This window comes from Phoca vitulina, unplaced genomic scaffold, assembly GCF_004348235.1.
Source record: "Phoca vitulina isolate PV1807 unplaced genomic scaffold, GSC_HSeal_1.0 scaffold3, whole genome shotgun sequence".
Lineage (NCBI taxonomy): Eukaryota > Metazoa > Chordata > Mammalia > Carnivora > Phocidae > Phoca > Phoca vitulina.
Window position 1 is genome coordinate 83168079 of NW_022589706.1, and position 25471 is coordinate 83193549.

Sequence of the window (25471 nt, forward strand, 5' to 3'; positions counted from 1 at the left end):
CTATTCTTTTTTATCTATTCCGGGCTTAGGCTTGCTGCTTTACCCAGGCTACATGCTGAAATAAACGCTGAGCTTTCACTCTCCGCATAAAGTTTTCCTGCCAGTGGCAGGTTCTGAGAATTTTACTCCCCCGCCTCCCCCTATCCCACCCCCACCCATCCTTCCCGCAGCCTTAAGCCTCCTGCACCTGCAAATTCTGCACTTTGCTCTCCCATCGTCCTCCTGTCTCTGAGTGGAGGAAACGGTCCCTTCTTCCTCTGAATCCCGGTTTATTTATTTATTATTATTTTTTTTAATTTTGAATCCCGGTTTAGATAAAGCAGCAACCCCGTCTTTTTGCTACCGAGGTGGGCGCGGGGACCCTTAGGTAGAGGTGCTGCTGTTGAGGCTGAGTCATGTCGGCGGCCTGTTCATCAGGCACAGTTTATACATTCAAATGACACACGGGTAACACGAGGAAATCCGACAGCCAATCGGAACGCAAGCATCTTTGTGTCAGGGGCAGTAACTGCCGTGCCCAACCCGGAGGAGAGGCGCAACAGGACTTTGGGGTCAAGCTTTCAGATCGCGCGCCCCGCCTACCAGAGGACCGCTTCTGCCCCCGGGTGAGCGCGTCCCCGTTTCTGCTCGGGCGTAGCTGATTGGAGGCGGGGGGGGGGTGGAGAGAACGCGGTGGGCGCAGCCAATCCGGGACGCCCTCCGGCGCTCTTCTGCCCGCCCTCCGCCTTGCTGCGCAGTTAGCAGGGGGCGTGCGGGGAGCCGGCCCCGCAGTCAGCTCGCTGTCTCCAAGGGTTCGCCGGAGGAAGCTGAGGCTGCGGACGCCGGCGCACAGGCCATGGCCTCCCCCGGGCTGCCAGAGCCCCCCGCCGAGGGCTCGCCCTGGCCTCTGCGCCTGCTGCACGCCCCTCCCGGGCTGCTGCGGCTGGACCCCACCGGCGGCGCGCTGTTGCTGCTCAGCCTCGCGGCGCTGCTCGCCTGGAGCTGGCGGTGGCGGCACCGGGCGCGGGGCATCCCCCCTGGGCCCACGCCCTGGCCCGTAGTGGGCAACTTCGGCTTCGGGCTGCTGCCTCGGTTCCTCCGACGGAAGAGTTGGCTGCACCGCCAGGCGAGGGCCGCAGGAATGGAGCCCTCGGCCCTGAACCCGCAGATGTTCCTGGCCGACCTGGCCCGCGTGTACGGCAACGTCTTCAGCTTCTTCGTCGGCCACTACCTGGTGGTGGTCCTCAACGACTTCCACAGCGTGCGCGAGGCGCTGGTGCAGCAGGCCGAGATCTTTAGCGACCGCCCGCGGGTGCCGCTCGTCTCCCTCGTAACCAAGGAGAAGGGTGAGCCGGAGCCTTGGGGATCGCGGGCCGCGTGAACGCGCGATGCGGCGCCTCCTGCGTCCTTTCCAGCCGGCGCACCTAGCCCACCTGCATCCCGCCCCGAAGTGGGAGGGCGGCGGCGACGCGTCCCTTTAACGGGGCCTTTAAGATCGTATCGAGCTGCTGGATGGGTGACTCGTTAATAGTCACAAGATCACAAGTAGGAAGATCACAAGTAGGGAACCCAAGATCACAAGTAGGAAACCCACAGGAAAGTTGAGGAAGGGTAATGGGGACAGGGGTGGGGGTGGGAGACAATGTGTGAAAGCCAGGCTCTACCTTTCCAGGCATATTCTGTCCTTCCCAGAACAAGGCCTCGTTCTCAAGGCTGTGTCTCCAGGGGGACACTTCGGCCGTGTTAGAAGGAGGCAGGGGTATTCTTTACACCTTCTGGGTTCTGAGTGAGAGTTTAAGAAGATATTTTCCATAAGATAAAAAAAGGTCCAGAAAACACATTAGGAGCCTATGGGCAAACCTCTTTTACGGGGTTTATAGCCTCTGATTTCTGGTTCTGGAAATCCAAGTTGGGCAGTTTTGAAGGTTGGGAAATATATTATCCACTACAATAAAAGATCACATTTACCCTTTCCCTAACTCCACCCCCCCTCCCCTTTGTTTATCAGTCTTACTCTATGTCTTACTGGCTGGTATAGATCCTAGACTTTTTTGTCTGAGTTAGATGTTAATTTAATTGCCTTTTCATCAATCAGGTGTGCTGATCAATCAGGAAGCTTTTTCTTACTTCCTCTCCAACTTAGGCTCCCTTTTGGAACCAATTTCTATGCACAATTGCTTTTCCTTTACTGCACTTAACAAAACTGGGGCTGGATAATTTTGTAACTGGATGTGGGTCTTCATCACTAGACTGACATCTAGGAGAATGTGGAATGTGGCATAAAGAGATCCAGGCTTTTTAGAATCTCATTAAGCCAGAATTTTGCATCGGGATTTTAAATGAATAGTAATGATGATCATAATGTTTTAAATGTCCCACAGAAAAACAAATGTCACCGTTCATAATTCACCATTTCCCTGCCTTCACACATCGCTGCTGCTTCTATCTAGAATTTTCTTCCCATCTCATGGCTGCCTGGAGAACTGCTGTTTGCTTTTCTTTTCTTTTCTCTCCCTTTTTTTTTTTTTTTAAGATTTTATTTATTTGACAGAGAGAGACACAGGGAGAGAACACAAGCAGGGGGAGTGGGGGAGGGAGAAGCAGGTTCCCCGCGGAGCAGGGAGCCCCATGTGGGGCTGGATCCCAGGACCCTGGGACTATGACCTGAGCCGAAGGCAGACGCCCAGTGACTGAGCCACCCAGGCGCCCCTCTTTTCTCTCCCTTTTCATTAAAAAAAAAAAAAAATTGTGGTGAGATACACATAACATAAAATTTGCCAACTTAACCATTTTTAAGTTCAGTGACATTAAGTCATTCACATTGTTGTGAAACCATTACAACCATCTGCAGAACACTTTTCATCTTGGAAAACTGAAACGTTGTACCCATTAACCAAACATTAAAAAAAACTCCCTCCTTGGGGCACATGGCTGGCTCAGTTGGTAGAGCATTCAACTCAAAATCTTGGCGTGGGGCGCCTGGGTGGCTCGGTCGTTAAGCGTCTGCCTTCGGCTCAGGTCATGATCCCAGGGTCCTGGGATCGAGCCCCGCATCGGGCTCCCTGCTCTGTGGGAAGCCTGTTTCTCCCTCTCCCACTCCCTCTGCTTGTGTTCCCTCTTTCGCTGTGTCTCTGTCAAATAAATAAATAAAATCTTTAAAAAAAAAAAAAATCTTGGCGTAATGAGTTCAGGCCCCATGTTGGGGGTAGAGATTACTTAAAATTAAACAAAAACAAACAAAATCCCCTCCTTCCTCTCTCTACCCCCTGGCAACCACTGTTCTATTTTCTGCCTCTACAAATGTGACTATTCTAGGTACTTAATATAAGTGGTATACAATATTTGTCCTTTTGTGACTGACATATTTCACTTAGCATCATGTTTTAAGGTTCTTCCATGTTATAGCTTGTGTGAGAATTGCCTTTCTTTTTAAGTCTGAATACTACTCTGTTGAATGTCTATAATACATTTTGTTTATCCTTTTGTCCCCTGATGGAACTTGGGTACTAATACCTTATAGCTATTGTGAAAAATGCTTCTAGGAACATGGCACACATCCATTCAAGTCCCTCCTTTCAGTTCTTTTGGGTAAAAACCCAGAAATGGAATTGCTTGATCAAAAGGCAATTCTCTATTTAATTTTTTGGGTAACTGCCCTACTGTTTTCCATGGTGGCTGCGCCATTTTACATTCCCTGGTGGCAGTGAACAAGGTTCCAATCTGCCCTCATCCTCACCCACACTTGTTATTTTCTGTTTTTTCATACCTGCTTGAATGTCACCTCTTTAAGAATGTATTCCCTGACCTACTTCTCTACTCCACCAAAGAGAGGTGAGCTACCCTTTCTCCATGATAGCACTGTTTCATTTTAAACTCCGTTCCACTCCCAACCCCTGCCAATCAGCACATCTCTTCACTTCCTCCTGCAGATCTGCAGTTCTGCATCCGTCTACTTTTTTCCATCTCCATTGTCAGCACCCTCAATCAGTACCATCATTTTTCATCTGATACTTGAAGCCTCTTAACTAGCCTGCTTGCTTCCACTCTAGTTTTTTATCCACACAGCAACCAGAGGGATCTCTTTTTTTTTAATTTTTTAAGATTTTATTTATTTATTTGATAGAGAGAGGGGACAAAAGCAGAGGGAGTGGGAGAGGGAGAAGCAGGCCTCCTGCTGAGCAGGGAGCCAGATGCGGGGCTCAATCCCAGGACCCTGGGATCATGACCTGAGCTGAAGGCAGACGCTTAACGACTGAGCCACGCAGGTGCCCCAGGGATCTCTTTTTAAAAACCATGAATCAAACGGTGTTGCTCCCCAGCTGAAATCAGTTTTCTCCAACTCCATCCTTGACTGACTGTGCCCTGAACGACCTGGTTCCTGCCTGCCTTTCTGACTTTAGCTCTTTTCATTCTGCCTTTACTTGTACATTTCAACCTGCTCTAGACAAATTAAGCAGATTCCTGCCAAACTTGTGACTGTTTCAGTCTGCTGGGTTTGTTGTCCTTGGACGTGGAATAACTTTTCACTTGACTGACTCCTTATCCTCTCTCAGGCCAATTGTCACCTTTGAGTCCTATTTTAGACACTGCACAATATCACAACTTATTTTATCTCATTCATATTTCACTCATTAAACACCTTGAAAATATTTAGGTTACTACCAGCCCCACCTACTAATGGAATATAAACTCTGCGAGGGCTAAGATTTGGTTCATCATGTGAACCACTGTTTCCCCACTTACTGGTACAAGTAGGTATCAAGAAATGAGTGAATATGTGCATAACAAGCATCTGTTGATGCACTTACCACATTATACTGTAAATTTTTTTGCATGTCTTTTCCTTTGGATTTTTTTTTTAAGGTATGAGTTAGATTTTCTTCTTTGAGGTCCTTCTTGGTGGGTTTGTGGTTTGCTCAAAAATCTGTAATAAATAGTTTCTAAGTATTAGTTGGGTCACAACTTATTATTAGATCCTTTATGTAGGAAAGGACTGGGAACTGGAGGTAACTTGGTGTTTCAGCATCTCAAAACATTCATTCCCCCAGAAGACAGTTAGGATTTTTTAGGTGATACTGCTCTGGTATTCTAATGGATGTGTGTTGGGTCATGTGCTATGAATTGAGAAAAATACTGTGGCTGGTGAAGGTGATTGACAAGAGGAGAAGGAAGAACCATAGGCTACAAAGGAAATGCTTGTGGGGTTAACTTAGAGTAGAGAACAGATCATCTGAATAGGAAAATGTAGATAGCTGAGGAATTTTTTTTAATGGAAACTTTTCAAGGGTGAAGAATAAAAGGGGAGAATGTGAGTTTATTTCAAGATGTCCCTCAAAGGATGAAGGACCAGACAAATTCTGAGCAGACTTTATAGATCAAGAAATGGATAGCCTGAAGTTATCAGCCTGAAGAAGAGAAGCCATGGGAGCTAAAGGCTGAGCTCAGCAAGATTTGAGGAGTGCCCCAGCTACCTTTGGCCACTGTTCCCAATGGCAGAATTGTAAAACATGAAATTGCCTAGGAAACAGATGTATAGAGTATAGGAGAAAGAGAAATGGTATTAGGAATTAGAAGTCAATAATATTATTTATTACAAGATAATTTTGGGGAACGTTGCTGCTGAAGTTGGCGAGACTAGCAGAGAAGTGAATGTTTCATAAACAGTGATGTGCACGGGCAGGCTTGAAATAGTTGACAACACATTGCCAGAAAGTTCTAGAATGTGGGAGGTTGTTTATTTTGTTTATTATATTTGAATTTTTCCCAAAATCTCATGCTTAGACAAGTTGATGTTCTTTTTAAGCCCATAAAAACTATAGTAAGCTGGATATCCCATAAAGATACTTCACATTAGCCATGGCCATCACACTCATTACTCTATCTGATTCTTTTCCTGAGCAGGAATAGAAAATAAAGTTACAAAGGCAGAGCCAAGGCTACCAAAAGAGTGCTTTACTCCAAGTGTGGTCTATTTCTTCTAAAAGGTTTGTGCACATCACATTTTTATTATAAAATATTTCAAATATGAAGTTCAGAGAGCAATATAAATTCATTTATCTACCACTCAGATTTGCTTCAGATTCATAAACAATACATAGCTTCATTTGGTATGTTTTTTAAAAACTTACATATGTTATTTATTTGTTTGTTTGCTTGAGAGAGTGCTCTCGAGATCAGGGGTGGGGGTGTGGGGGGGAGAGAGGGAAGAATCTTTTTTTTTTAAATTAATTAATTTATTCTTTTGATGTAGTGTTCCATGATTCATTGTTTGCGTATAACACCCAGTGCTCCATGCAGAACGTGCCCTCTTTAATACCCATCACCGGGCTAACCCATCCCCCCACACCCCTCCCCTCTAGAACCCTCAGTTTCTCAGAGTCTATAGTCTCTCATGGTTCGTCTCCCCCTCCGATTTCCCCCCCTTCATTTTTCCCTTCCTGCTATCGTCTTTTTTTTTTTTTTTTTTAACATATAATGCATTATTTGTTTCCGAGGTACAGGTCTGTGATTCATCAGTCTTACACAGTTCACAGCGCTCCCCATAGGAGAGGGAAGAATCTTAAGAAGGCTCCACACCTGGCATGGAGCCATGTGTGGGGCTGGATCTCACAACCCTGAGATCATGACCTGAGCTGAAATCAAGAGTCGGATACTTAATCGACTGAGCCACCTAGGTGCCTCAAATGTATCTTTCCACTTCCGGTTTTTGTTAATTGATTTATCTATTTCCTTGTTGACAGAAATTAGATCCTTTCTAATTTTAAAAGATTGCTAGAGGCTTCGAACAACAGTGAAAGCAAGCTGCAGAGCCATAAAAATGGAAAGTAAAATGGAAATTGGAAGAAGTTTAAAAGTAGGATATAGACCAGTCAGTATTACCTACTTCAAAGGGGAAAAAGATGCAAAATGAAATTAGGAAATGAAGGTAGAAAATGAAAATTCATCTGGGGAATTTAAAAATGAATGAGGAGGGGCGCCTGGGTGGCTCAGTCAGTTAAGCGGCTGCCTTCGGCTCAGATCATGATTCCAGGATCCTGGGATGGAGTCGCGCATCGAGCTCCTTGCTCAGCAGGGAGCCTGCTTCTCCCCTGCCTGCCATTCCCCCTGCTTGTGCTCGCTCTCTGTCTCTGTCTCTCGCTGTGTCAAATAAATAAATAAAATCTTTAAAAAAAATAAAATAAAAATGAATGAGGAAAGCAGGATAACCAAATTTTGTAGTAAGTGCAGTAAAATAGGTATTTGAAATAGTCATGTACTCATATCAAGAAGGCCTGAATTCCCACTAAGAGGAACACTTCTATGTCCCTGTGGAAAGAAAGGACAAATATAATCAGTAGATGGATAGCACCTTCTCTGCTTCAGGAGGAAGAAAATGTATGTGTGATAACTGTAAATCGCATCAAATTTAATGTATTTTAAGTATTTTTACTTTAGTGTATATTCATTACTGTAAAACATAAAACATGGAAAAGGAAAAAAGAATTCCTTTCCATTTTTTTCAAAAAGAATTGAAAATCATCTGTGATCACTGTTATTTTGAGATAGCCATTACTGACATTTTTATGTATTGCCTTTATCTTAGCCTATTTGAGCTGCTTTAACAGAGTACCATAGGCTGGGTGGCTTATAAACAGCAATTTATTTCTTACAGTTCTGGAGGCTGGGAAATGAAAGATCAAGGCCCCAGCAGACTCCGTGTCTTGTGGGGGCCCGCTTCCTAGTTCCCAGATGGCCATGTGTAACCTCACATGGTGAGAGGGGGGCAAGGGAGCTCTCTGGGGCCTCTTTTATAAGGGCACTGATCTCATTCATGAGGGCTCCACCTTCATGACCTAAATCACCTCCCAAAGACCTCACTTCAGATACCATCACATTGGGCATTAGGATTTAACATATGAATTTGGAGGGGACACAAGCATTCAGCCTGTGGCAACCTTCCAGTATTTTTTCTATTTGTACATGTATTTTTTTTTTCTCTTTTAAAACTGTAGATTCAATTAGCCAACATATAGTACATCATTAGTTTCAGGTGTAGTGTGCAGTAATTCATCAGTTGCGTATAACACCCAGTGCTCATCACATTGTACATGTATTTAAAAAAAAAATATTTGCTTCTTTAAAATGGAATCATATTCACACTCTTTAAAATTGTTTTTATCACTTAAATTTTCTGACTATATTTCCATATTATTCAATATTCTCCTGCAAAGCCCATAAGAGCCGTACAACATCTGTTTGTGAGAATGTATCACGGTCAATTTAGCCTATCCTGTGTTTGGTTTGAAGTGGATTTTTGTTTCAACTGTCCACCACCTGTTCCTCTGAAAAGTACTCCCCTTTGAGGAACTCCTTGTCTTCACCACCCTTTGTACCCACTAACTGGTTGGAACATGAGATGTCCTATCTTTATATGAACTCCCCTCTCTGGCCACAGTGATTGGTCAAGGGATAGACCGTGATCAGAGATGACCTGATCAGAATATCTTGCCTCTCTGTATCCGTGGCTAGTCTGTAGGCTGGGCACAGAACTCAAGAATATATTCACAGCATAGTCCGGAAACCTCAAGTGACAAAATAAACTTGAGGCGTTCCAAATTGGTATCACCATGGAATACCTGCCTGAAGCATTTGAATCCTCCTCCAGCATTTTCCGCCTTGGATCTGGCCTTTTCTCTGGGGAAAACGGGAGATTCGGAATCCCAAGATCAGGAATCCCTGATGCTTGAAAGAGCTGGTTTGCAGTAGGAAAAAATGAAGCCAGACAGAAAGTAGTGAAAAATAGGTGAGTTGTGTGGCCTTTAGTCTTCTTTGAGCTGATAACACCTAGCTCTTCCTGGGTTTGGTTCCACAGCCTAATGGGCCCTTTTGCCAAACCTACTTAAAGATATATTTTTGTCATTCCGCCCAACAAGAAGAGTCCAGATTTTTGCTTTGGAGCCATTTTTAGGTTTTAGTGTTATTAGCCTCCTTGAAATGAAGCCCTTATATATATCCGTGAATACCATTGCTTTTCAGGGCTAGGAATGGAGAGGTCAACAACTGTCAGATGAGCCTGAACCTCTTTCAGACATTCCTAAGAACCTTAAGGCATTCTGGCTCCAAAACATGAGTGTTTTGTGAAGTTTGGAACCTTGAGGCCATTAATTCTGTCCATGCCTCTCATCCTAGCATTCTCAGGCATGGTCACTTTGGTCACCTCTTTTGTCTTGCACTTCATACCTGTCAACTTGTCAGATGTCCCAATCCTCAAATATTAGCCACTTCTGAGAAGGTCCTCTCCATCTCCTTGCCTTATCTAAACCTGATTTCCCTCTAAAGATGATTTAGCCCTTCTTGAAACATCCTCTTTAACTTTGCTCAAGTTATATTTCTAAAATGTGCCTTCATACACCTTTATTTACAAATGCAGCATCCGCTCACGTGTCCTCACTTGTTTTTTTTTCTTTTTCTTTTTTTTAAAGATTTTATTTATTTATCTGACAGAGAGAGGGAGAGAGCACAAGCAGGGGGAGTGGCAGGCAGAGGGAGAAGGAGGCTTCCCTCGGAGCAGGGAGCCCAATGCGGGGCTCGATCCCAGGACCCTGAGATCATGACCTGAGCTGAATGCAGATGCTTAACCGACTGAGCCACCCAGGCGCCCCACATGTCCTCTCTTCTGAGAAGTGCTTCCTTCCCTCAGCTGACATGGTGCTCCTTCCTTTGTCTGCATTACAGCTTCAATACACCTCTGACATACAGCATTCAATCAATACATCCTAACAGTGCAACATTCAATACAGTCCAACATAAAACATTCAATACTGTACACTCCCAACTGTGCAGCCTCAGTACAGTCCAACATAAACATTCAATACAACACATCCCAACAATGCCGCATTCAATAAATATATTCCAACTCTGCAACTTCAGGACACTCTAACATACAGCATTCAAAACAGTATGTAACTTCAATACAGTCTAACATACAACAGTGTATTTGGATTGTTGGTTGATCTAGTTCTTCAAAAGACTAACATCTTAAAAAATGGGAATGTGTCTTTTTAATCTATATGTCCTTAGTAACTGGCACATAGGGGACTCTAAATAAATATTGGAAAAACTGTTAGAAAAGAGGCATTTTACTAGAGAAAATATTTCTAAAATACAAATGCATAGTTGAAAGATTGTAGATGATACAGACTGAGGACCTAATAAAAGAAAAAGTTTCTTGAGAAATAGGACAAAGCAAAGATGTCATATGTGATACCTTAAATTAGATGGCAGTTAAAAGTAGTGTCGGGGTGGGGTGGGAGGGATGGGGTGACTGGGTGATAGACATTGGAGAGGATGTGTGCTATGGTGAGCGGTGTGAATTGTGCAAGACTGTTGAATCACAGATCTGTACCTCTGAAACAAATAATGCAATATATGTTAAGGAAAAAAAAAGAAGAAGATAGCAAGAGGGGAAGAATGAAGGGGGGAAATCGGAGGGGTAGACGAACCATGAGAGACGATGGACTCTGAAAAACAAACTGAGGGTTCTAGAGGGGAGGGGGGTGGGAGGATGGGTTAGCCTGGTGATGGGTATTGAGGAGGGCACGTTCTGCATGGAGCAGTGGGTGTTATGCACAAACAATGAATCATGGAACACTACATCTAAAACTAATGATGTAATGTATGGGGATTAACATAACAATAAAAAATTTTTAAAAAAAAGTAGTGTCAGATCCTGAAGTTAGGAAAAAGAAGGCGGCCCAACAACACTTAGCGTCTGAACGCTGAACGCAGCAAGACTTGGCCATGGTTAAATGCAGGAAGAGTAACTAAGCTCTGGTTGCCTAGGAAATAGTTTATGGGGCTTTATTGAATAAAGGGAGAGTTCTAGTTTCATTTCCATTTCTTCTCTGTCTTGATAATCACACACCAAACCAGAGGGACTTTTAACAGAAGCACACACGCTGTCCATGGTGAAATGAATCTATAATCCTGTACCACAGTATTTGAAGACAAAAAGTAGACCTAGGACTGGCCAGTGACTTCATAGAGTGGAGGATGACCACTCCTAAGTGTCCACATGGGGCCGGGGTGTACGAGTGGAATGTGAGACAGTTTACCCTGTGGAACCCCAGAAAGTCTCAGGAATTGGAGGTACCAGTGATTACAGGAGTCAGGGATGAGCCACTGAGTTTGAAATGCATATAAAATATAGTTAGACCAGTTCCTTATCACCACACCCACTCCCTCAGAAAACAGAAAGTAGATGCTCTGGACACTCTTGGGTTTTAGTGACCTCTTGCACATGGATGTGGAGTGGGTGGAGTGAGGGCAGAGAGATACGAGCTTGTATCACACAAGATGAAAAGCTGCCTCTAGATAAAGAGAGGACTCTTGAAGAGCTTCACTTTGAGTGAAAGATTGAATTTGACAAGGAACACCCAACAAACCTACCAGTAACAAAAGAAAACAAGGAAATTTTTCTGTCTTGGCTTGGACCCTGGCAGAGAAAAGGTTCTCTCCTACTTCCAATCCCTGCTGCAACCATCCTGCCATTTTAGCACCAAAGCAGCCACAGACTATATGTAAATGAATTACAGTGGCTTACTAACTGGCTGTGTTCTAGTAACCTTTATTTATAAACCCTAAAATTTGAATTTCATATTTTTTGTATATCATGACATATTGTTTTGATTTTTTCCAACCATTTAAAAATACAAAAACTAATCTTTGCTGACTGACCGTATAAAAAGAGGCAGCAGGCTGGATTTGACCTGTGGACTGAAGTTTGCTGATCGTTAATCTAGACTTTAAGTAAATGTGTTAAAAATTTAGGGTGAGGATTCAGTCTGTTTCTCTAATGCAAAAAAAGGCAAGAAAGGAAAGGGAAAAAAGAATAGATACAGTAGGACAAAGTTCAAAATAATATATTGGAAATAAATTAGTAATTGTATTAAATGTAAATGGAATAAATTGGCTAAAAGATTGCTAGAATGGATTTTTTTTGTTAGAATGGATTTTTTAAAAATCCAAATGTATGTTAATTAATTAATTTTTAAAAAGGTTATTTATTTGAGAAAGAACACATACAAGCATGCATGCAGGGGGAGGAGCAGAGGGAGAGAATCCTTAAGCAGACTCCCACTGAGCATGGAGCCCGACCCTGCTGATCTCAGTGACCCATGAGATCACAACCTGAGCCAAAGCCGAGCTGAAACTGACTGAGCCATCCAGGCACCCCCAAAGGTATGTTATTTTAAAAGAGACATACCCTTCCCCAAAAAAGAGACATACCCCAAACATAAAGGTACATTAAAATTCAGAATAAAAGAAAGGAAAATGTTATATTAAGACAATACTTTAAAAAGAAAAGCTGTTGTCTTCTTTTTTAAAGATTTTATTTATTTATTTCACAGAGAGATAGTGAGAGCAGGAACACAAGCAAGGGGAGTGGGAGAGGGAGAAGCAGGCTTCCTGTGGAGCAGGGAGCCCGATGCAGGGCTGGATCCCAGGACCCTGGGATCATGACCTGAGCCGAAGGCAGACGCTTAACAACTGAGCCACCCAGGCGCCCCAAGCTGGTATCTTTTTGACAACGTATACTTTAAGTCAAACTTCATTGTTAAGAAGTAGTGAATTAAATGATGATGAAGCTTTTTATTAAACTAGGAAGATAACAATAATTTTAAACTTGTGTGTACCTAAGTATATATGTACCTAAGAGCAATGATAGATACATAGATATAAACAGCTATATAGCAAAATAATGTAGCAAAACTTGCAGAACTGCAAAGAGAAGTTGATAAATGTACCGTTGTACTAAAATATTTTAACATAAGTATTTGAATAATTGAGAGAGCAGGAAGATAAAAATTTGCTAAGGGTACAAAAGATTTGATTCCAATATTTATTGGCTTTTTCTATTGGACATATAGAGAACCCTGTATCCAACAACTGATTTAGATAAAAATTCTTCTCAATTTTATTGGAAATTTTATTAAAATTGATAACGTACTAGGCTAAAAAGTAAGCCTCATTCGTGTCAAAAATCAGTATAAGACAAATTAGGTAGCAAAAAAATCATAACAAAAAATTTTAAACAAGATTATAATGAAAATACATGCAAACAGTACTTGTGGACTGTAGCTCATGTGGTACTCAGAAGCAAATGTAGAATCTTAAGTTATTTATTAGGATAAAGGTCTGAAAACTAGTGAGTTAGATGACCAACTTTATATATCTGGAAAATAAAAAAGCATAAAAGAAAAAAAAGGAACATATCATTATAGTTTTAGACAAATTCTTCCAGAGAGAAAGAATATACCCTGGCTTATTTTAAGAGGTCAGTATATTCAGACAAGTATATTATGAGAGTGGAAATTTATTGACCATTTTCACTTATGATTATGAATTTAAAAATATATTGGGGGGGATGCCTGGGTGGCTCAGATGGCTAAGCGTCTGCCTTGGGCTCAGGTCATGATCCCAGGATCCTGGGATCAAGTCCCACATCGGGCTCCCTGCTCAGTGGAGAGCCTGCTTCTCCCTCTCCCTCTGTCATTCCCTCTGCTTGTGCTCTCTGGCTCTATCTCTCTGTCAAATAAATAAAATCTCTAAAAAAAAAAAAATATTGGGGGGGGTGCCTGGGTGGCACAGTCGGTTAAGTGTCTGACTTGGTTTCAGCTCAGGTTGTGATCTCAGGGTTGTGAGATCCAGCCCTGCGTTGGGCTCCACACTCAGCTCAGAGTCTGCTTTGGATTCTCTCTCCCTTGCCCTCTGCTCCTACCACTCTTGCTCTCTCTCTCTAAAATAAATACATAAATCTTTAAAAAATATATTAGGAAACCAAATCCAACAATTAAAACCATAAAAACACTATAACCAAAATTGGATTTATTCTTGCATTGCAAGCAGGTTCAATTATCCGAAAGAAGGTTATTTTCAAATCTATAAATTAAATGCAATTCTAGTGAAAATCCCAAAAGTTTTTTGTTGGTAGAACTTGACAAGCTGACTTGAAAGTTTTATAGAAGAGTGAGGAGCCGAGAATAATAATAATAATAATAAAATAATTTTGAAAGAGAAGAAGGAGGGGGGACTCCCTATTAGATGTTAAGACTTACTATGAAGTCTTATTTATATCTTAAAAAGCAACAGTGATCGGGCGCCTGGGTGGCTCAGTCATTATGCGTCTGCCTTCGGCTCAGGTCATGATCCCAGGGTCCTGGGATCCAGCCCCACATCAGGATCCCTGCTCGGCGGGGAGCCTGCTTCTCCCTCTAAGCCTCCTCACTGCTGTGCTCTCTCTCTCTCTCTCTCATGCTCTCTCTCACTCTCAAATAAATAAATAAAATTAAAAAAAAAAGTAACAGTGATTAAGACAATGTGCTTTAAGCACTTCATAGCGTAACTTGGCAAGTCTTCTGTACATTGAAGATGTACATTTTTATGACTCATCAATCCACTCTTAGCAATGTCCTCAAAATTCTGAGGAAGTAAAAAAGGTAGAATAAATATATTTTCTAAAAAATCTTTAGAAATTTGCCTCCCATGCATTTTTGCTTTAGCAAAATCAGGGAAGGAAACTAGAAAGAGGAAGAAGTAAAATCCAGGAAATGGGTTCAACACAGGAGAGTTTAAGAAAATTCTTAATAATGCCACACAGAAGTCACCAAACACCTGAACAGAAGATCTGGAAAGGCAGCCATTGCAGATCTGAGCAGATGTGTGGCAGAGTCCAAGGAGAAAAGCCAAGCTGATAGATTGTCTGATTCGTTTGACCACATGGATGTGTGTATTGAAGGACACTTTATGGAGGTATTAAAGATTATGAGAAGATTTAACCACAGAGAAGGGTCTGTATTTACACATCTCGGTGCCCAGCACACAGTCGGCATTCAGAAATATTTGTTAAATACGTGAAGCATGTCCTCAAAAGTAGCAGAAATGAAGTCAATTAAAAATGGGAAAGGAGGACCAGCTGGGACAATAAAGGGCACCATGGAAAATAAGAGGGTGATGGGAAATAGGTGATGGGAAACAAGGGATATTTGAAAACAATTTGATATAACATCTCAGAACAACTCTGTTGCGTTTTGGTGATGGGGGATGTATAACATAAGTGAGGATCAAATAAGGTAGAGTTGTGGAGACCTTGAGTTCAGATGTTTTTAAATTAGGGTTGTTGCTAGCAACAGACAATTTAGAGTACCTGCCAGTTATTCGGTTCCAAACTGATAGCCAGGGTTATAATCCAGTTGGGCTGTTGATTTATTCAGTTAATATTTAACAAGCTCCTCCTGCATCCCCAGAATGATGCCAGAAGCTGGGATCTTAATGGTCAGCACAATCCGATAACGTCCCTGCCCTCCTTCTATTCCGAATGCTGAGAATGTGGGGATATCCAGCCTGAAGCATTAAAAAATGCTTTAAAAAGCCTGGACTTACTCTTACGAAGCCCAAGATTTGGAAATTTACGCTGACTCTAGAAATTGAAAATCATTGCTTTTCATTTCACCAGCAGTTCCTACCTATCATAATAAGCTTTATCGGGTATGATTTTTGTTATTAGGAACTTATACTATCATGATAATACGACTTTGCTAATCATTCTTCTTGGCTGGTAATCTCTACCTGTAGCTGAATTTTGCACAAGGGATTTGACAAACACAGAACACACCTCATCGTAGGTCCTGCTCAGTAGGGTCAGGCATTGCTCTCCCTCACCTTCTTTTCTCGCGGTCCTTTTGCAGGGATTGTATTCGCACATTATGGTCCTGTCTGGAGACAACAGAGGAAGTTCTCGCATTCAACTCTTCGTCATTTTGGCTTGGGAAAGCTGAGCTTGGAGCCCAAGATTATTGAAGAGTTTAAATATGTGAAGGAGGAAATGCAGAAGCATGGAGAAGACCCCTTCAACCCTTTCCCCATTATCAACAATGCCGTCTCTAACATCATTTGCTCCCTGTGCTTTGGCCAGCGCTTTGACTACACCAATAGTGAGTTTAAGAAAATGCTCAGTCTTATGTCACGAGCCTTAGAAATCTGTCTGAACACCCAGCTCCTCCTGGTCAACATATGCCCCTGGCTTTATTATCTTCCCTTTGGACCATTTAAGGAATTCAGACAAATCGAAAAGGATATTACCACTTTCCTTAAAAAAATCATCAGAGACCATCGAGAGTCTCTGGATGTAGAGAACCCTCAGGACTTCATAGACATGTACCTTCTCCACGTGGAGGAGGAGAGAAAAAATAACAGCAATAGTAGCTTTAATGAAGATTACTTATTTTATATCATTGGTGATCTCTTCATTGCTGGAACTGATACCACAACTAACTCCTTGCTTTGGTGCCTTCTGTATGTGTCACTGAACCCCGACATACAAGGTAATTAACAGATGTTTCCTTCATTCAGGCAAAGCCAGATGATTTAAATCAGTATCAGCAACTTGGGCGATCCTGGCTCCTAGCACTAAGCAGTGTCTTCAGGCCAGAAAACAAAGTGGACACACTTGAATCCCACAGGGAGTTGGGAAGGTGTTAACAGCGAAACTCCCAAGTTTCTAGACAGTAGGACTAATGTCATACCTTCTTGCCCCTGCTTTAAATCTCTACAGGTCTGATTCTGTGTGAAATGTATGCTAGAGGAAGACTTTTTAGAAAAGAAGGACAATTTAGAGCTAACAGGAGTTACAATGATTATCTGAACCCAGTCATCTTGTTTTGAAAATGGAGAACAGAGACCTAGAGAAGTTATGTGACTTTCCCGAGATCACAGAGCTGCTTCCACCATGTCGATACCGATAGGTGGTGTCTGGCAGTTCACAGTGGAAGACGACAGAAGAGGACAGTGTATTGCTTTTCTATTGCTCCTATAACAGATCACCACAAACTTAGTGACTTAAATCAACACAAATTTGTTATCTTGAAGGTCCGTGTCTCATTGGGCTAAAATCAAAATGTTGGCAAGGTGGCATTCCTTTCTGGAGGCTCTAGAGGAGGATCCATTTCCAGCTCCCTTGGCTCCTGGCCCCTTTCTTCCATCTTTAAAGCCAGGGATATTGCAGCTCTTCTCACCATTTTCTTTGACTCAAATCTCCCTCTGACACTAAACTGGGAAAAGTTCTTCAGTTTGAAAACCCATGTAATTCATGCACACCCAGAAAATCCAGGGTCATCTCCCCATCTCACAGCCCTTAATCAAATCACACCTGCAGGGTCTTTTTTTTTTTTTTTAAGATTTTTATTTTTATTTATTTGACAGAGAGAAACACACTGAGAGAGGGAACACAAGCAGGGGGAGTGGAAGAGGGAGAAGCAGGCCTCCTGCTGAGCAGGGAGCCCGATGCGGGGCTCGATCCCAGGACCCCGGGATCATGACCTGAGCCGAAGGCAGACGCTTAATGACTGAGCCACCCAGGCGCCCCACACCTGCAGGGTCTTTTTTTGCCTCATAAAGTAGCATATTCATAGGTTCTGGTGGGTTGGGGTGTGGACATCGCTGAGGGGCCGTTTTCTGTCTGTTATAAATGAGATTATGCTTCCCGCATTAGTTAACTCTTGATGAGTACCAAATTATCCCCAAATTTCGCAGCTTAAAACAACCAGCATTTACTATCTCACAGAGTTTCTGGGGATCAGGAATCCAAGAGCAGTTTCGCCCAGTTGGTCTGGCTTAGGATTTCTCGGGAAGTTGTTGTCAAGATGTTGGCTGGAGCTTCAGCCATCTGCAGACCTGACTGGGACTGAAGGGTCCACTTCTAAGATGGCTTGTCCCCTTGGCTGTTGGCTGCAGGCCTTACCATTTGGACTTTTCCATAAGGCTGCCTGACTTGGCAGCTGCCTTCCCTCAAGATGAGTGACCCAAGAGAGAGCAAGTACCCAGACAGGAGCCAGAGTGTTTCTTATGACCCAAGCCCAGAACTGACACGGCATCACTTCTCCTTTATTCTGTTGGTCACACAGACCAACGTGGTACCTGGTGGGAGGGGACTATACAAGGATGTGAACACTGAGAGGCAGGGATCCCTGGGGGCCACGCTGGCTGCCTCACGTTGTCTGACTGAGAGAGTCAGTCTCCTGTTCCTATGAGAGAATGATCAAGAGGACTCCCTAATTCCAGAATGCTTTCTCCTTTACCCATCTATCTGTTCTGCTGGCCACTTTCCGAGTCACAAGGTGGTACCGGGTCCCTGGGACCAGCTGCCTCTACTTGGATATGTGACCAGTGCTCCACTTCTCCGAGGCTGAGTCAGGTCTGAACTGTCCGCTTAGCGGTTGTGGGTATGATGTGATGGCAAGTACGCATAGGATGGCAGTCTCAATTCTCCTGCCTTATCTTCTGGTTTACTATTTGTTATTTTTTCCTTTTTTTTTTTTTTTTTTTGTAATAGAAAAGGTTCAGGAAGAAATCGAAAGGGTCATTGGTGCTGACAGAGTCCCTTCCCTCACTGACAAGGCCCAGATGCCCTACACGGAAGCCACCATCATGGAGGTCCAGAGGCTGACGGCAGTGGTGCCGCTTGCCATTCCTCACATGACCTCGGAGAAAACAGGCAAGTCTGGGATCTCTCTCCTTTGAGTGCCCTTGAGGGAAGCCCTGCCCTTAATCCAAAGGAGTTGAAGTGACGGTGTGCTGACCATTCTGAGGGTTTAACACCATGTCGTGGATAATCAAACATCCAGGGAACATTTCGGCCCTCGGTTGTCTATTATTGATGTACTGGCATTCCCGCCTGGCTTGTTTTCTAAATAGCTCTCTGGACTTCAGAGCATGCGCACTTACACCGTCAAGCAAATTCTACCATTTAAGATGGCTATATTGGCAGGAAAAATGCCGGAATTAACAAAGGCACCTCTCTGTCTTCTTGGAAGGTCAGAAGAGCTCGTCTAAATATGAAATTAAGTATTTTAACTGGGAATTACCCTACTTCACCTTTTACAGTTCTACAACTGAAGCACAAATATGACTTGGAAGAGCCCTTCTGATTCCAAGGGCACCTGTTTCAACTTCCCACCTACACGGAGATGTGTCCATTGTGTCATGTCTTTGACACGTAAGCAGCCAGACTCTATGTAAAATCCCTCATAAGAAGGAACTTACCTCCTCTGGAGACAGCCCATGATGTAACAGGCTTAAATATAGTTATGAGACAGTTGTAGGAAGCAATAACTTATAAATGACATTGGATCACTTCATGTTTTCTTCTGTCCAAGTTAGATGCACTGTGTGTGCTGTATCTTTTGGGCACTGTTTAAAGTGCATATGAACTTGTCAGCTGCTGAGAGCCTGTTGACTTCCCTGTACAGTTGACCCTTGGACAACACAGGGGTGAACATCGTGGGTCCACTTATATGCAGATTTTTCTTAATAAAAACATTGGAAAATTTTGGGGAGATTTGTGACAATTTGAAAAAATTCACAGATGAACTGTGTAGCCTAGAAATACCGAAGAAATTAAGAAAACAGTATACCATGAATGCATAAAGTACAGATGTAGATATAATTTATTTTATCAATTACTACCATACAATACAGTTGACTCTTGAACAACATGAATTTGAACCATGTGGGTCCTCCTATGTGCAAATTTTTTACACTACAGTATTGTAAATATATTCTCTCTTAACGATTTTTTTTTAATATCACAAAATTTGTAATTCTTCGGAAAGTTTACCTGGAATGTCCTATGATTTCTGTTTCAGTGTTTTCTCTTAATTGTAATGTTTTTCTGGTTTGATTTAATTCATTAATTCAACATCTGTTAAAGCAAATCCTGTGCCTTATCTCAGGCTGGGTCCTGGGAGCACGTGGAGAGCATGCCAGTTGATAAGGTCTGGCCCCCACCCTCCAGCACCTCAATGTTTAGTCTCCACAAATTAAGTAGCTAGGTATGTAACTAGATTTCTTTTTCAGATAGTGATGTTTAGGGAAAACTATTAGTAAGAACATGTTTAATGACACTGGGTTCTTTTGTTTGTTTGTTTTAGTGCTCCAAGGATATAGTATTCCTAAAGGCACAGTGATATTACCCAACTTGTGGTCAGTACACAGAGACCCAGCCACTTGGGAGAAACCAGATGATTTCTACCCTAATCGATTTCTGGATGATCAAGGACAACTTATTAAAAAAGAAACATTTATTCCTTTTGGGATAGGTCAGTTAAACTTTTATTTTCTTAATGGCATAATTAAAGAGGTAGAGCTAAAAGAATCTTTTATTATTTCATGGTATTGTTTTAAAAATATATCTTTCTTGGGGAGCCTGGGTGGCTCAGTCAGTTAAGTATCCGACTCTTGATTTCGGCTCAGGTCATGATCTCAGGGTTGTGAGATAGAGCCCCACATGGGGCTCTGAGCTCAGTGCAGAGTCTGCTGGAGATTCTCTCTCTCCCTCTCCCCCCGGGCTCATGCTCTCTATCTCTCTAAAATAAATAAATAAATAAAATCTTTAAAAATATTTCTTTCTTAGCAAGCAAATGTAAGAGAAGAGGTAAATAATCAAGATAATACAGCCCCACTATATTCATTTCAGATTTTAAAAACAAAATGAAAGCATTGGTTTTAAATCCTTTAATATGACTAGAAATCTCCCTTTCTGAGCTGCACAAGTGATTATTTGAGTCTCAGGAAACTGTTGGCATTAAGAGCAACTTGTAATCTTTTGCTGGGCTGGTGGCTGAGAGGCTGGGTTCTCCAACTTCACCAGTCCCTCTTTTAGACACCTGGATGAGCACATGTAGGATTCTTTCTATAAAAAAGGAATGCTCCAGAGATTCTCATTTGACTCATTTTCTCTTTGATCTTCCAGGTAAGAGCAAAGGAAAGAGATAAGTAGGTATGGAGGAGACAGAGTAGCCTGGATCTGTCTCTAGTTCCAGTCTAGAATGAGGATAGGTTTTCATGAGTGGGAGTTAAAATGTGAATTTAGTACATAAAAATTCTGATCAGCATATTCTTTAGGAAGCCATGAGGTATATGTGGCCATTTTATTTTAAAATTCTCTAGAGGTGCCTAGGTGGCTCAGTCATTAAGCATCTGCCTTTGGCTCAGATCATGATCCCAGAGTCCTGGGATCGAGCGCCGCATTGGGTTCCCTGCTCAGTGGGGAGCCTGTTTCCCCCTCTGCCTTCCACTCTCCCTGCTTGTGCTCTCTCTCTAATAAATAAATAAAATCTTAAAAAAAAAAAACCCACCTCTCTGTATCTTCATTTAAAACACTTAATTGAGATATTTCATATAAAATTGCTCTGATCTCGAGATAGGAAGAGTGGTGGTATTATAATCCCAACTTTCTCTTCTGATCTCATTTTTAGGGAAGCGGGTGTGTATGGGAGAACAACTGGCCAAGATGGAATTATTTCTGATGTTTGTGAGCCTAATGCAGAGTTTCACATTTGCTTTACCCAAGAATTCTAAGAAGCCCATCCTGACTGGAAGATATGGTTTAACTCTAGCCCCACACCCATTTAATATAATCATTTCAAAGAGATAAAGAACACGTCCAAGAAGAGAATGTAAATACATTTCCTCCTCAGCAGATTCTTCCTTCTGCAGTTGACGGCAGACCCAGCAACGCAGTGGCCCCAGGTTAGGTTCAGATGAGAGGGAGACCAGAATGTGGACGGAGCTTGCATCTTGGAAGATTCCTCAGCAGGACCCTTCCGTCACTTTAGTGACGCCCGTCTGTGACTTAGGGGATGGGGACCCGAGTGCCGGCTCGGGAAGCAGGAGATCTGGATTTTATCCCCCGTGGCTTCCACCAGTGAACATTCCTCCTCATCACTCAGTGCCTCAGTCATTCCGTGTGTCAAATGAGTTTAAGAAAACGTGCCTTCTCTCCTCTCTCAGCACTAAGGAAGGTCAAATGCTGCATGTCTTTCCTGACATCACCAAAACACTGTTAAGTACTGAAGAAGCCGAAGGAGGACCCACAAGCTCAAGACCTATGACAGCACGAAAGCGGGGTTCCGACTTGAACACTTTGCCAAAGACGTGGGTTTCAGTCATGACGAGTTAGAGCTTTTCTCTGCACAGATCCTATGTTGGTCTTGGGAGGGGGGAGGCTTGTTCTGTAGCTGTTATCTTTTCGTTTGTGATGTAGTTTTTTACATTTTGTAGACACAGACTCAAGTGCCCTTGTCGGGTACGGAGAGGGGAGCCTGTTGCTTGAGTGTGTATGTCTGCCTTCTGTTCCCACCGCAGCCGCAGTGAGGCTTGGCTGAAGAAGAGGCTTCGTGGCTCCGAGTCCCTCTCTGCTGAGCTGCTTGCAGACGTACAGCTCTGCCTTTCCACTTGAGCCCTGAACTGTGCGCTTGGGAATTCTGATACTGGGATTCCTCGGGAAGGATTCAGACTATGGTTCTCTCTCTCTCGCTTGCACGGGCTCCGTATGTCTCTCGCCTTAGTACCTCTCAGAGACACAGAGGCATTCTTAATCTTGTTAAGAGACCCACATCGTTCCTTAATAAAGAGGGTCCCTTCAGAAGAGCAGTTCTCAAAAAAGACACTGACCCCTTTCAGGGGGTATTTGGAAATGTGTAAGTGCATCTTTGGTTATCACAACGATGATGGAGCTATTGGCCTTTTGCTGCGTGCGGCCAGGATGCTGTGTCTGAGCAGACCTGTACCCAGAGGAATAATCCTGCCTACCACTCTGCCAGTATTTCCCCCAATGAGGGCATGCTCCGAAGAATGACCAGCCCTCTCCTGGATTCTCCCATAGTGCTCCTGATAGAGAAGTAACCACGATAATAAGATGTGCACCCACAGTGTGGAGCCTTCCCTCCTGCGGGCACCATACTTAGTGCTTGCCTTGTATGCCTATATCATTCTTACAGAAACTCTATTAAGAAGACATTATTTGTAGCTGACAGAGCTGAGCATCAGAGAAGTGAAGGTACCCAGTTAGAAGGTCCCGTTGTTCATTTCAGACCTACCAGTCCTCGTGACTGGAGAGTCCTCTCCTTGCCACTGCCCTGTATTGCTGTCACCTGATCCCAGGGGAGTCTACTGGGCATTTTCAGTGCAGATGGATGAGGTACAGGCAGATCTCTAGGTGCCTTGAGGACTTTTGTCAACTGAAAAAAAAAAACAAAAAACCAAACCAAATAAACTAACTGCCCAGGAATTGTGAGCAAATGGAGTGGTTGTCTAGATTTGTGATGAGATGATGGTGTGTGGTTACACTGTACCTTGAGCAGGACAGTTTGTTCCTCAGCTGGAATTTTATATGTTTTTGCATTGCCCTAATAATTTGGCATTAGCAAGTTTATTACTCCTTAATTTATACATACATTTTCAACATTCCTAACCAAGCAGTTTGTAGCTTACTTGAAAAAAACAAACCTGTGAGATTCTGTTGAAATCAGATGTTCATTAAACTCTTAAATATAATGCCTCAGACTGTAGCACTTTAAAAACATCTTTATATGGTAAATCACTGAAAGGACTGTTAATGCCGTCCTTGTATATGTTGGCATTTTATGATTTTTGTACCTTATGATTTATTTGAAGTGTAAAAATAATAATACTTTGTTTTATATATCTTCCTAATGCCTAATTTTTAATCCTCATCTTTAGCATAATTTTTGGTGCTTTTATTAAACTTTCAGTTTTAACTGAAATAGTATCGTCTGGTTTTTTGTTTCTTGTTTTAACTGCTAAACAAAATTTTTTTTTAAACTACAAGCCGAGTTAGGAAATGGAGGAGGGAGCAGACCTCCAAAGAGAGAGACGGTCACAATGTAACAGAAACATGGCTTTAAACTGGAGGATAATTCTTTTAAAATATCCCCTCAGAGCACAGTTACTCTCAGGACCGTCCCAGCTCAGGTTTCTGATTTTCCACGCCCCAATCCAGCGTTATTTGAGGGAGCGTTATTTGAATCTACATGAGCCCATTTTGGCAAAGTATTGAGTACTCTCTGATGCTGCATGTCTTTCCATTTCTCAGCTCTGGGAGAGGAGTTTGTTAAATACCTCAACCTGTGGATTTTGCCTACAGATGAGCCCCCTGCCGGCTTTTTCCTTGTCCCACTCTTCCTCCTGCTTCCTCATAGCTCAGAGGTCACCTCCTATCTAAAGTGGCCTTTCTGGAGAACTCCCTGCTATGGACTAAATGTTTGTGTCCCCCCTAAATTCTCATATTCAAACCTAATCCTGATGTGATGGTGTTTGGAGTGGGACCTCGAGATGGTGACTAGGTCATGATGGTGGAGCCCTCGTGAAGGGATTAGTGTCCTTACGAAAGAGGCTCCTGAGAGCTCCCTTGCCTCTCCCCCATGTGAGGAGCAACATGAAGACAGCCAACCGAGAGCCAGGAAGTAGGCTCTCAGCAGATCCCGAATCTGCCCTGATTTTGGACTTCCAGCCTCCAGAACTGTAAGAAATACATTTCTGTTACTTATAGGACAGGCAGTCTGGTATTTCGGTTCTAGCAGCCCTCACGACGCTCCCTAATCTCATCACCCAGTTCCTCCAAGCCCTCCTCATTATTTATGGTTACTCCGTTTATTTAAACCCTCAGCTCCTACAATCTGCTCCACCTCCTGCCAGTTTAAAACACTTGATGCACAAGTTTTTAATTTTGATGAAGTCCAATGTGTCTATTTTTTCTTTTGTTGCCCGTACCTTTCGTGTCCTATCAAGAAATAGTTGTCATATCCAATGTCACAAAACTTTCCCCGTTTTCTTCTAAGAATGTTAGAGTTTCAGCTTTTTTGTTTAGGTCTTCGATCCATTTTGAGCCGATTTTCGTATGTGGTGTAAGATAAGGTCTAACTTCATTTTTTTGCATGTGGTTACGGTTTCCCCAGCACTGTTTGTTGAAGAGACTATCTTTTCCCTGTCGAATGATCTTGGTACCCTTGTCGAAATTATTTGACCACATAGATGAGCTTTTTATTTCTGGGTCAATACTATCTTTAAAATAATGAATTACTAGGGGCACCTGGGTGGCTCAGTTGGTTAAGGGTCTAACTTCGACTCAGGTCAAGATCCCAGGGTCCTGGGATTGAGTCCCGCGTCGGGTTCCCTGCTCAGCGGGGAGCCTGCTTCTCTTTCTGCCTGCTGCTCCCCCTGCTTGTGCTCACTCCCTGGCCCCTCAAATAAATTAATAAATTCTTTTTAAAAAATGAGAACAGCTCAAAGGAGGCTGATAACATAAAAATTAAAAAAAAAAAAAACACATTTTCTCTCTTTTCATATACCCAAATCTAAGAGTTAGGTCTAAAAAATAGAAATAATATTGTATGTATGTATATTCTATGTATGTAAGTATCTATCTATGAAACATTTGATATGGGAATGGGAGCTACTTTTCTAAGCATAAAAGATACATTCAATCACAAATATAAAGCAGAGTAGATTTGATGACATAAAAACAGAAAACTCCCGTGTTCTAAAATGACGGTTGGCAAATCATGAAAAATAATTATATCAGTCTTGACAAAAATTTAATATTCCTAATATAGAGAGTGCTTATAATTCAGTGAGTGGAATACCCAGTTTTAAAAAT

General features: G+C 42.6%; 1 protein-coding gene across 3 annotated transcripts; it reads left to right on the plus strand.

Annotated features, from left to right (window-relative positions):
• The first annotated feature begins 752 nt into the window (after positions 1–752).
• Positions 753–23523, plus strand: LOC116630208 (cytochrome P450 2U1). Of its 3 annotated transcripts, none has more exons than XR_004298895.1 (5): positions 753–1325; positions 15705–16340; positions 18347–18508; positions 18898–19009; positions 19944–20033. XR_004298895.1 is itself a non-coding variant. In XM_032400969.1 (5 exons), the coding sequence occupies exons 1-5, from the start codon at positions 836–838 to the stop codon at positions 21446–21448; spliced, it is 1635 nt and encodes a 544-aa protein (XP_032256860.1). In that variant the 5' UTR covers positions 753–835; the 3' UTR covers positions 21449–23523. The 3 variants fall into 3 exon arrangements, 1 of the variants encoding a protein (XP_032256860.1); XR_004298894.1 differs by having other exon boundaries at positions 18898–19844; positions 19944–20025; XM_032400969.1 differs by lacking the exon at positions 18898–19009 and adding an exon at positions 21270–23523 and having other exon boundaries at positions 19944–20111.
• Positions 23524–25471: the final 1948 nt, after the last annotated feature.

Excerpts from the sequence above, each read along its gene's own strand:
- LOC116630208 (XM_032400969.1), top strand. The coding sequence starts at position 836 with ATGGCCTCCCCCGGGCTGCCAGAGCCCCCCGCCGAGGGCTCGCCCTGG. Across the intron at positions 16,341-18,346 it reads ACTGAACCCCGACATACAAG|AAAAGGTTCAGGAAGAAATC; the intron begins GTAATTAACAGA and ends TTTTTGTAATAG. Across the intron at positions 18,509-19,943 it reads CATGACCTCGGAGAAAACAG|TGCTCCAAGGATATAGTATT; the intron begins GCAAGTCTGGGA and ends TGTTTGTTTTAG.